We start from the raw sequence: 12204 nt of genomic DNA on the forward strand, positions 1-12204 counted from the left end.
TTTGAAAATTTGAGCGCCCTCTGGCGGATATCGAAGCAACAGCTGGTATTCGATAACAAAATTCAAACAATATATCGAGATATCACATCTCCATTAAACTTTATATTGGCAAATGTAAGCATTGTCTCTTAAATCTAAAGCTCAGAAACTTCCGAACTCACCCTAACAATTAAATACTTGGTAAGGAGTCAGATCCTCGATCTCCTCCCCCGCCAGTGCCTTGATCTGGCACTGATGCACGAACAGCCCTATTTGTCGCACTGCAGTCGACCGATCTTTCGGGCTGAGGCCGTCCAGCAGCATTTGAGCCTTGGCCAACAGGCTCTTAATCGCGGGGGGACGTTGCTGCTCCTGTTGGAGCTGCGCCTGTAGCTCCCGTGACTGCTGAAGGACAGTCTCCATGTTGGATATGACATGGTCGAGCAGATTGCCAGATGTGGCGGCGGGCGTGTCATCCTCTGTGGCAATGCCCACGTCCTCAACAGTACTACTCTCCCTAGCCAGGTCGAAGCTCTCGTTGTAGGGTAAGAGCTCAACGCTCACATCCGGCGCCAAATGCTGAGAGGGGGCAGTCTCCGGGAGAATGAAATCGTAGGCAGTCGTTTGCTCCGGTTCTGGTGCAAACTCAATCTCGTCCGGATCATCGTAGGACAGCTCGAGATCGTTATCCTGCTCATCATTATCTGTGCTGTAGGGATAGTCGGCGCCCCAGATCTGCTCCCCATTCACAAAGCCGACGCTAGTCGTTTGCTTGTCGGGAACGCCAGTCTGATTGCTCGCCTTTGGTGGGCGTCCTCGCTTCTTCATATTCTCTATGACCAGGGGAACTCCCTTACGAAAATGCTTGTCCAAGAAGAGCAGATCATTGAAATGCTTCCAGGTAATGGGCGTCGATTGATCAATCTGCTGGTTGCGATACTCTCGCGCGAATCGTTCGCGCAACTTCTTCCAATGTTTGAAGCAGATCTCCTCTAAACGGAAAGATTATAAACTATATTAGTACCCATTCATATGCACACGCGTCCAGCCACACACCCGACACATTCAACCTCTCCGAGATTTCCCGCCAAGCCTCATTCTTGGCAGACAGGTTCTTGGAAATGCGTATCTGGTCCTTGTCATACAGAACGGGATGCATTTTGACCAGCTCAATCAGCTCGCTTAGTATATCATCTTTGCAGTCTTCCTCTTCGGCCTTAGGATTTTTCTCATGTTCCTCATACAATCTGTAGTTGCGTTTCCTCCTCACTTTGGGCTGAAATTTAATCCCCTCCAGACTCTCGTGCCTGACCAGGCCGTGCTTGTAGTGGTCTTTGAGGAACAGCAGGTGCGGAAACATGTCCCAGTAAGTAGGCACTTCAGGGTTTTCCTGGAATCGACGAAACTCCTTTCCAAAGCGGTCCCTAATGCTCTTCCAACGTGTGATGCAGGCTCGCTCTGAGGCGCCAATCTTCTGGGATATGGTCTTCCATGCTGCGTCTTTCAGCGCTGCATTTTTCACGCTGCGTGCACTGTCCTTGTCGTACAGGATAGGGCAGTTCTTTATTAACTTAATTAGCTCGCTTTCATCCATTTGTTGTTTTAATTTTTAATCTTAGCAGTGTGACCGCGAACTTATCGATAAAATATACCGTCCGACCCTCAGAAATATACCGAAACAGACCGCCTCATTTTCAAAATATACCGTAAATATACTGACGAATTCAAGTTCTATATTACATATTCCTCGCTTTTGATATTCCGACGAATATTACTAGCTATATAAAACATTTAGCCATGCCATCATAGTTTTATACGATTGATGAATCAATTTTCTATTTAACTGTTGTATTCTTAATACTTGCTTTTATGGCATTTTGGATAAAAAAAGGTTCTAGCGAAATAAGTCAAACAAAAAACAAGTAGCGAAATAGGTCAATCAAAACAAACGAAAAAGGAAATTGCTCAATTTTGATATTGCATTGAATAATGCTGACTAACGAAATCTTTCAGCAATGACCACATTCACCCGATTCAAGTTCGGTTATCGATACTATCGACTGGTTACGAGTGGTGCGCGCCAAATCTAACTTTTTTGAATGTGAGCGACAAGGATTTAAGTGTTGTCAACCGGGCCATTACCGATTCAACAAATACGACGATTCCCTCAACTTTGATCTTCCGTCGAATATCAGCTTTATGGAAGATTTAGCCAGGCAAACATAATTTTATACGATTGGTGAATCTATTTCCTACATGATTGGCCTATTCGAAATAAATGTTTCATTCATTTCATTTAATAATCTTAAGTCTTAATAAGACTTATTAATAATAATAAATATACTAATCACTAATATCACTATCGTCACTAACGATGTCGCTGGGATTTTTTAACAGCTTTTCAATCTTCGGTTCAGAGCAATGGACAGGACTTTTGTGTGTTTTTAATAAATTAAAAAGAACCTCATAATTTTTTAAGAGGACAAATTCATTATCGATTCCCTGCGGATCTTTAATAAGTTGAGGAAATCTTTTATACAGGTCATGCATGATAATTGGCCTTTGACTATGTCTTCAGGGTTTAGGAAGGAGAGAAGTTTAAAAACCTTCTCGTTAAAAGGCAACCTTTTCATTAATTGTATACTCAACTCGATCAAAAATGACTGTGCTCTTTTGAAAAATGCATATTTTTCATTTCTTTCTAATTTTGACATTTCTAGGCTTACATTAATGCCCAAATTCATTTTGTGGAATTCTACGAAATTAACATTGCTGCTTGGATCTAGTAAATTTAAGCACTAACCATACAGTATATATACTGTATATACTGTATTTCTTATATATCAGCTTAATATTAACTTATAAATTTCAGACATATTTTCATATATTATGTGTGTCACAGCTTTGCTAGATTGAAAAATTATATTAAATCTATTTATTATAGGCAAAATATAGTATAGAAAGTAGAAATATAATTTGACTGAAACTCTTTTTAAATTTGAGAGAGTGTATTCTGCAGATAAATTTTTACCATCTTAAATACACCGAAAAATTGCCTAATATACCGAAAAATAAATATTTTTTGAGGTCGAAATTGAACCGATGGTATATTTACTGTAAATCGGTATATAATGGTACATTTTGTCAATTTCATCAATCTATTAAATTTCATTTTCAACGGTATATAGAAATCCAATAAAAGCAAGTGTTTAAAATGAACCAGTCAATTAGAAAATAAGTTCATTAATCGGATAAAATTATGTGGGCATGGCTAAATATTCTATCTAGCTAGTAATATTTTACGGAATATCAGAATCGGAATATGTAAAATTGAATAAAATCGGAATAAAATCAGTATATTTACCGTATATTTTGAAAATGAGACTGCATATTTCGGTATGTTTCTCACGGTCAGGCCGTATATTTTAATGATAAGGGTCACACTAAATATCACCTACAAGACAAGACTTTATACCCACGTTTTGTCTTAAATTAAAGGTATTAACGCTCAAAACCCATTCCATAAAGCAAGAAAATCGTGTTGAACTGAACTCTTTTTTTATCGGGTGAAACAGAAAAAGAGCACACATTTTTTGCAAGTGTCAGAGCTTTGCGGCTTTGTGTGTGTTGGAATTTTGTAGTGTGCGTGTGTGTGTGTGTGTGTGTGAGACGACCAAAAAAGCCGACATCAGCGCCCATTTTTTGTTGTTGATTCATTAAATACGCTGCGCACACACACACACTGCTCACACGCGGAATGTGCCTGTGTTGGTGAGTTGGAGCAGCGCCCCACACACAGCGCGCCTCTGGCAGAGAAAGAAACAGTTACCGCACGAAGAACCACCGCATTCGCAGCTCCGTGAGCGGCGAAAGAAGTCGACGTCATAAAATTTGTCATCGCCTTGCATTAGAGCAACCTAATTCTGCAAAAATATCATCTATAGGCCGCCGCTCATCATGATCTTGCTGGAAATCAATAATCGGATTATAGAGGAGACACTCCTTGTCAAATACCGCAACGCCCAGGCCGGGTAAGTGTTCCACATAACTGTAAGGCAGTAATGTGACCTTATTGCTCCACCATTTTGGTTTATCTATGTATGTACTTCCTCTCCTCCTGCACTCCCTACCGCGTGTTATCAGCTTCGATTTCTTTATCAGTCCGTACGTATACTCTAGCTCTAGCTCGGAGTAAAAGTTCGGGTGTAGTTCCATCGCTGGTACACTCATCCACTCGTCAAGCGAGCGCTCTCCCTATATGTACAATCCAACATACTTACTTGCCACTGATACAGCCCCTGCCCGATCCCCTCTTCCTATCCATGCAACCCATTTGTTAATTCATTACAGCTTGTTTATCGAATCATTTGTGCATCATCTGCGTCCATGCGTCGACCCAGCTGGACATGACTCATCGCCAGTCGGAAAAAATATAACGAATCTCGTTGAAACCACGCTTGAAACCCCAATAAAATCATGTTCCAAAAAGTGGGGAAGGGCGTCAAATTTTGTAAAGCTCATTAGGGCTTCTTAGATCCGTGTATCTATTTGCATATTTGGGTTCGAGCCCGACTGCAGTGCAAAAATCCTATTCAAGGAAGAGCTTTTGAAGACCAACGACGTGCCGCACGCTGATTTGAGCAGTAACCAAGCATCACCCGCCAGCTAGTAGTACACATAGTCCTAGATCTTAAATAACCCCTCATAATATAGCAGACGACTTGTGTTCGTGTACAATAGCCGTTAGAATGTTTACAGTATCGTATTCCTGGAGCTAAAGTGGCATATTTCTGAACAAACCTTCAGATTTGTGTCTCAAATACTCCGATAGTAACCAGATAGACGAACGGCATCCTGAATAATCCCTCATATTATAACAGATGACTTGTGTTCGTGTACAATAGCCCTTAAGCTGTTATGCAGTATTGTTTTCCTGGAGCCAAAGTGGCATATTTCTGAACAAACCTTCAGATTTATGTCTCAAATACTCCAATAATAACATGATAGACGAACGGCATCCTGAATAATCCCTCATATTATAACAGACGACTTGTGTTCGTGTACAATAGGCCTTAAACTGTTTACAGTATTGTTTTCCTGGGGCCAAAGTGGCATATTTCTGAACCAAACTTCAGATTTGTGTCTCAAATACTCCAATAAAAACTAGATAGACGAACGGCATCCTGAATAATCCCTCATATTATAACAGACGACTTGTGTTCGTGTACAATAGACCTTTAACTGTTATACAGTATTGTTTTCCTGGAGCTAAAGTGGCATATTTCTGAACAAACCTTCAGATTTGTGTCTCAAATACTCCAATAAAAACTAGATAGACGAACGGCATCCTGAATAATCCCTCATATTATAACAGACGACTTGTGTTCGTGTACAATAGACCTTTGACTGTTATACAGTATCGTATTCCTGGAGCTAAAGTGGCATATTTCTGAACAAACCTTCAGATTTGTGTCTCAAATACTCCAATAAAAACTAGATAGACGAACGGCATCCTGAATAATCCCTCGTATTATAACAGACGACTTGTGTTCGTGTACAATAGGCCTTTAACTGTTATACAGTATTGTCTTCCTGGAGCCAAAGTGGCATATTTCTGAACCAACCTTCAGATTTGTGTCTCAAATACTCCGATAATAACACGATAGACGAACGGCATCCTGAATAATCCCTCATATTATAACAGACGACTTGTGTTCGTGTACAATAACCTTTAGGATCGTTTTCCTGGAAAGTGGCATATGAATTTCGGAAAATACCTTGGTGTCCTTCATACTCTAAATAGTAGTATTTTATTAAAGATTTTCGTATAAAAAAAAAACCAATTGAGTTTAGTCGGAGCTATAATGTGACATACTTTAGATGTTCCTAACTTGTGAATTCTCCGCAAATAGATGTGAATTGCATACATTCTGTATAATTAGTTTTCAAACAAAAACAGATTAATGGAAATCTATTTATATACATCTGTATGTACAAATGTGTGTACTATTTTGCCGATAAGGTACTGCGGTGTGTGGTAGTAATGACTAATACTTATAAGTAGTCGAACTGAATGTTATCTTTGAAATTCTTCTTGCAGACTGAAGCCAGAATCGATAGACATACGAATAGCTGACTTCGATGGCGTACTCTATCACATTTCAAATGTGAATAACGATAAAACAAAAGTGAGGGTAAGTATTCCTGCGAATTCGGTTCAGAGCGAACTCTCTTGATCGTTGGTTTCCTCCGCTAAAATAGATCAGCATATCGCTAAAGTTCTACAAACAGCTGCAAGAGCATGGGGCTGACGAGCTGCTGAAGCGTGAATATGGCAGTCTGCTAACTGACACAGAAGAAGGTTTGTGCACGCAACCGAGCTGTAGTTCTTTGTTTCTACTGTTAATTAATTGCTTTGCGTTTGGTAGGCTACAACGTTTCTGTACTTATAAATCTGGAAGAAATCCCCGAGGACTGGGAGCAAATTGCAAAGAGAATTGGACTGCTGAAGCGCAACTGTTTTGCCTCCGTCTTTGAAAAGTATTTCGACTACCAGGAGCAAGGAGAAGAAGGACAAAAGCGTGCCGTAATTAACTACCGCAACGATGAGACTTTGTAAGACCAATTAGAAACCCGAAGAACCTGTTGACCAACTACTTTCATCCATAGGTACGTGGAAGCCAAGCCAGATCGTGTCACCGTTGTTTTCAGCACTATCTTCCGTGATGAGGACGACGTCGTAATTGGCAAAGTATTTATGCAGGAATTGAGAGAAGGGCGACGTGCTTCTCACACAGCCCCACAAGTGCTCTTTACGCACCGAGAACCGCCCCTGGAATTGGCCAACACGGATGCCAGAGTAGGCGACAACATTGGCTATGTCACATTTGGTAGGTTAAGCCCTTGCGTCCAATCATTTGTTGCGGTTTTATCTTGTAGCCTTGTCGGTGATCACAGCATTTTGCAGAATCAATATTCTTATAACAGCTTATATTTTTCGAATCAACTTTTGGAGCCAAAGTGGCATATTTCTGAACAAACCTTCAGATTTATGTCTCAAATACTCCAATAATAACATGATAGACGAACGGCATCCTGAATAATCCCTCATATTATAACAGACGACTTGTGTTCGTGTACAATAGGCCTTAAACTGTTTACAGTATTGTTTTCCTGGAGCCAAAGTGGCATATTTCTGAACAAACCTTCAGATTTGTGTCTCAAATACTCCAATAAAAACTAGATAGACGAACGGCATCCTGAATAATCCCTCGTATTATAACAGACGACTTGTGTTCGTGTACAATAGACCTTTAAGTGTTATACAATATTGTTTTCCTGGAGCCAAAGTGGCATATTTCTGAACAAACCTTCAGATTTGTGTCTCAAATACTCCAATAATAACACGATAGACGAACGGCATCCTGAATAATCCCTCGTATTATAACAGACGACTTGTGTTCGTGTACAATAGACCTTTAACTGTTATATAATATTGTTTTCCTGGAGCTAAAGTGGCATATTTCTGAACAAACCTTTAGATTTGTGTCTCAAATACTCCAATAATAACTAGATAGACGAACGGCATCCTGAATAATCCCTCGTATTATAACAGACGACTTGTGTTCGTGTACAATAGACCTTTAACTGTTATATAATATTGTTTTCCTGGAGCTAAAGTGGCATATTTCTGAACAAACCTTCAGATTTGTGTCTCAAATACTCCAATAAAAACTAGATAGACGAACGGCATCCTGAATATTCCCTCGTATTATAACAGACGACTTGTGTTCGTGTACAATAGACCTTTAACTGTTATATAATATTGTTTTCCTGGAGCTAAAGTGGCATATTTCTGAACAAACCTTCAGATTCGTGTCTCAAACACTCCGATAGTAACCAGATAGACGAACGGCATCCTGAATAATCCCTCATATTATAACAGACGACTTGTGTTCGTGTACAATAGCCCTTAAGCTGTTATGCAGTATTGTTTCCCTGGAGCCAAAGTGGCATATTTCTGAACAAACCTTCAGATTTGTGTCTCAAATACTCCAATAAAAACTAGATAGACGAACGGCATCCTGAATAATCCCTCGTATTATAACAGACGACTTGTGTTCGTGTACAATAGACCTTTAACTGTTATATAATATTGTTTTCCTGGAGCTAAAGTGGCATATTTCTGAACAAACCTTCAGATTTGTGTCTCAAATACTCCGATAGTAACCAGATAGACGAACGGCATCCTGAATAATCCCTCGTATTATAACAGACGACTTGTGTTCGTGTACAATAGCCCTTAGACTGTGAAACAGTCAAAGTGGCATATTAAGAGTGCTATATTTTGAGAAATTCAATTGATCTGCCTGTCAAATGCTGATGAAACTGTTTTTAAGGACGAATGCAATTCCGAAAAATCCACTTATCCGTTACTCTTGTTTTTTTTACTTTTTACATAACAGTGCTCTTCCCTCGGCATACCAACAAAGAAACGAGGGACAATACCATCAATCTAATCCACATGTTCCGAGATTATTTGCATTACCACATCAAGGTGCGTATGATCTGAATTGGCGAGAACTTACCTAGTATTAACCGTGTTATTTATAACAGTGTTCAAAGGCATACATTCATTCCCGCATGCGCGCAAAAACCTCGGACTTCCTCAAGGTGCTAAATCGTGCCAGGCCTGAGCCCAAGAATACGGAGAAGAAAACCATAACGTGAGTGTTGACAGGGCCAAGGTCTTCTGCGGCTGTACTAATTTTATTCTTTCCTTTGCAGGGGGAGAACATTTAAACGCATGGAATGATGCGTGCAGTATGTTTAGTTGTTTTTAAATACATAAATATAAAGAAATGAACTGTCTATTGAAATGCAAAAAGAGAACATACGCTTTGCTTCGGCAAAGCAATGGAAACCCCAGCAGAGCAGGAAAGACAAATAGTAGAAAAAAGAAAGTATTTGAAACGGAAAGTTAAGGCTAAATGTAAGCTCAGCAACATAATGAACAAAGAGTTAATAGTTATGCGTAAATAATTGATAATTGGTAAACTTGTGAGTGTTTTGTGTAGAGTCAACGTCAGTGTCAGTGTCAGCCTCAGCAAATTTGTTACAGTCATTAGCCGAGTCGGCGCCACAGCAGAGAAGCAACATTTTAAACTAATAAATCAACTAAACTTAAGTGCAAAAAGCATTGAAAAATGTCATGTCATAACAGACCAAACGAGTCGAGTGCGATGCGGTATGCCAACAACTTGTTATATAGTCGCAATTGTGGAAAACGCTGTCCCCACTAGCCTATATGTACGTATGTGTAGAAAACGCATTTAAAAACATAATCCTGCAAACAAAACATTATTAACGAACCTTTGATACCACAAAAAAGCAGAAAGCAAAAAGCAAACTGAATTAATAAAACGAGAAACCCAATTTGCAATATAAAGAACTTTTGTTTTACTGCATCCCCGAGCTTTATTGTTTGCTTGATCGTTTAATCGTCGTTAGGATTTCACGTTACCCGTACGTTTAATGTTCTTCAATATGAAAATTCACTGCTTGTCTAGTTTATAAGTATTTATGTTGTTAGGAGTAAAGTATAGGTTTCATCATCCGCTGCACAATATAACAGTATAACAGTTTCGTATCTAGATCTTAAACTTAACATTTTGCTTCTCGTTCATGCTCTCCACGCTCGCCTGGAGATTCAGGAAATCGCTTTGGATGCGAGCACAAACTGCAATGGAATCGAAAAGAAAAGAGCAGAACAGAACCGATGAAGAGAAATATTGCTGATGGCATTAGTTAGTCGAGTAATGGCTGGGTTGGCTGTGCTACTTACATTGGCAGTGTTCTTTGGGATACAGAGGTTAGTTCTTGGGTACTTCCAATTGTTTGTACAGTGTGCTAGTGAATTTACAAGCCCTTAGGGATCATCGTACTGTTCCAGTTTGATGTAAGCAAGTGCTGTGATAGAGAAGTGGCAGCGAGATAGAGAGACATGACAGAGTGAGTAACATTCTCGTAACTAGCGTGCAAGCAGGTCCAGCTCGAGGAATCGTTTATCATTTTCATTTTGTATATACAAATGCGTGAGTTCGTGTGGGAGGAGGAGGAAAATGAGGCGGCGGAGACCAGACAGGAAAAGGGCTTGGCCGCATAAGGGTGACAACAAAACTGGGACAGTTGGTACACAAAACTTCTACGCTATGTATATATTTCTATATATGTATACTCGTATACGAGTGGAGTGTGTATTTAGAGCAGATTTAGAGTAGCGGCGGCTCCTCACCCTTCTGTAGGTCCATGTCGTCCATTTCCGAGTTCTTAATTTGCTGGAGCTTCTCGCGGAACTTCTTAGTGATTTGCTTGCGCTGATAGTCCGCCTCGATCTCCTGCTTGGTGCGCGGTATTCGAAATCGGATGCAACAGCAGACCATAATCACTGAGAGATAAAGATAGATAATATGCTCAACATACAGTAGCACTGGAGTCTCGTGTCCACTCACTGATTCCCATTAGTATTCCCAGGACAGCGGCTATTATGTGCCAAACGCGAAACCCCCCAATGGTCACCTTCTCCAGCCAAACCTCGTTCGGGTCTACATCACGGAAGTCTGTATCATCCATTTTTTGGCTGATTTATGAACTGCGATACGAACGAATCCTACTCCCGAGTACGTCTGGCTGCTTTGCCTATCCAGTGCAGACTGCTGTCCACGGACCCACGCTAGACGAGCTGGGTCCCGGTGCCTGGAACCCACGCAAGGTATTCTAATAAGTGGGACGAGAGTGGGATAGGGAAAATGGCAAACTTGTAAAATAACAAACAAAGAAACAGAATAGCTCCCCTTCACACCGCCCAAATGAAAGCTGGAACGTAAAAATGTAATGCTAGATATTTAACTAGCAGGTCCTCCCTTGGTGGATGTGGACGTGGCTGTGGCTCTGCCTGTGGATATGGATATGAAAGCGAAAATGACAACAAACTCGACTCGAGACCTAGAAAATGGGTGCGGCATCACGCCGCGTGCCTCAACAGCACGACACAGTGAAGTAATTTTTGCTCTGCATACAAGCTGGAGCACGGCGAAGACAACATGCATATATGGTTAGTTAGGCGGTTAGACGGTTATGCGGCCACCTGCTGGTCACACCCAATTTGATGGGATCCTTGGGCGCTGGGATGGTAGCTGCAGGGGTCTGGGCGGTATCCGGAGACGCCAGAATTTAGTCTAATGACTGTGACATTTAGCGGTTGGCGTGCTTCGGGAGGGCGTTTGGAATTATGTGTGTGATTGCAATTACTCGAATTGCGTTAGGGGAGAGTGACCATTCAAATGACTGTATTTAATTTAAACTAAAAGCGAAAATTGATAAAAGGGCAGTAAATATAAAATCGGAAAAGTCAACATTTACAACCTAAGGCTAAAATTGTAATGTAACAAGCCCTTTTTTCGAGTACATGGGTATAGAAACATATTTAAATCTAAATTTACGTTAATAATGTTATCGGAACAACGATAGGTGCAGGACCCCTAGTGGAACATCATTGCATATGGCAACGCAATTGCCATTCACAATAGTCTGGGAAAAGACTCGCCGGTTTGTGCGCAGGGGCAGGAACATTACCGTTAGAGGAACGAGTGAGCCCGGTATTTCGGGATATAATGGTATATTTTCAAAGATTTCAAAGAACAAAGGGTATAGATACTTCCATAAGCAGGTTTCTTGAATTTTCGCTCACAAATCGTACTTACGTGTATTATTTATTCCAAGCGCTTAAGTTTGGTGGGTCTTTTTTCCTCGCCACAATATCCCTTTTAAGCTCAACAATGTCCCTACATTCCATAATCACTTACGGCGCATTCCTTACGTTGACACTGTTTGTTTGTTGACCTTCTTCATTTAAACCTTGTTTTAGTCAAAATGCAGGAAATGGGAGTACTTATAAGTAATTAATCACTTAGAAAATTTATGCATCAATGGGATGAAACTGTGTGGGCAGAGCTAATGGTTTTATTTAGTCAGCATTATTCAACGGAATATCAAAATTGGAATTGGAACGATTTTTCTATTAAGTTTTATTTTTTTTGACCTTGTTTGTTAAAACCTTTTTTTAGCCAAAATCCAATTAAAGCAAGTATTTAAATTAAGCTAGTTAAGAAGAAAATAGGTTCATTAATTGGATAAAATTACGTGGGCATGTTCTAAATGTTCTAT

General features: G+C 40.2%; 3 protein-coding genes across 4 annotated transcripts; 1 reads left to right on the forward strand and 2 right to left on the reverse strand.

Moving 5' to 3' along the window:
• Positions 1-82: 82 nt before the first annotated feature.
• On the reverse strand, positions 83-1573 carry LOC6596436. The gene is made up of 2 exons (XM_002021581.2): positions 1036-1573; positions 83-971 (listed from the first exon to the last, which is right to left on the reverse strand). The coding sequence occupies exons 1-2, from the start codon at positions 1571-1573 to the stop codon at positions 163-165; spliced, it is 1347 nt and encodes a 448-aa protein (XP_002021617.1). The 3' UTR covers positions 83-162.
• Positions 1574-3550: 1977 nt separating this feature from the next.
• On the forward strand, positions 3551-9427 carry LOC6596437 (actin-related protein 2/3 complex subunit 2). Its single transcript, XM_026987729.1, has 8 exons — positions 3551-4010; positions 6080-6173; positions 6241-6340; positions 6408-6594; positions 6649-6869; positions 8445-8536; positions 8596-8705; positions 8767-9427. Exons 1-8 carry the CDS (start codon positions 3937-3939, stop codon positions 8792-8794), a joined length of 906 nt encoding a protein of 301 aa, XP_026843530.1. The 5' UTR covers positions 3551-3936; the 3' UTR covers positions 8795-9427.
• A 119-nt stretch (positions 9428-9546) lies between these two features.
• LOC6596449 (transmembrane inner ear expressed protein) lies at positions 9547-10723 on the reverse strand. Of its 2 annotated transcripts, XR_003408650.1 has the most exons (4): positions 10491-10723; positions 10274-10426; positions 9824-9948; positions 9654-9718 (listed from the first exon to the last, which is right to left on the reverse strand). XR_003408650.1 is itself a non-coding variant. In XM_002021583.2 (3 exons), the coding sequence occupies exons 1-3, from the start codon at positions 10609-10611 to the stop codon at positions 9630-9632; spliced, it is 363 nt and encodes a 120-aa protein (XP_002021619.1). In that variant the 5' UTR covers positions 10612-10723; the 3' UTR covers positions 9547-9629. The 2 variants fall into 2 exon arrangements, 1 of the variants encoding a protein (XP_002021619.1); XM_002021583.2 differs by lacking the exon at positions 9824-9948 and having other exon boundaries at positions 9547-9718.
• Positions 10724-12204: the final 1481 nt, after the last annotated feature.

This window comes from Drosophila persimilis, unplaced genomic scaffold, assembly GCF_003286085.1.
Source record: "Drosophila persimilis strain 14011-0111.01,24,50 unplaced genomic scaffold, DperRS2 tig00000124-arrow-pilon, whole genome shotgun sequence".
In the NCBI taxonomy this organism is placed as follows: domain Eukaryota; kingdom Metazoa; phylum Arthropoda; class Insecta; order Diptera; family Drosophilidae; genus Drosophila; species Drosophila persimilis.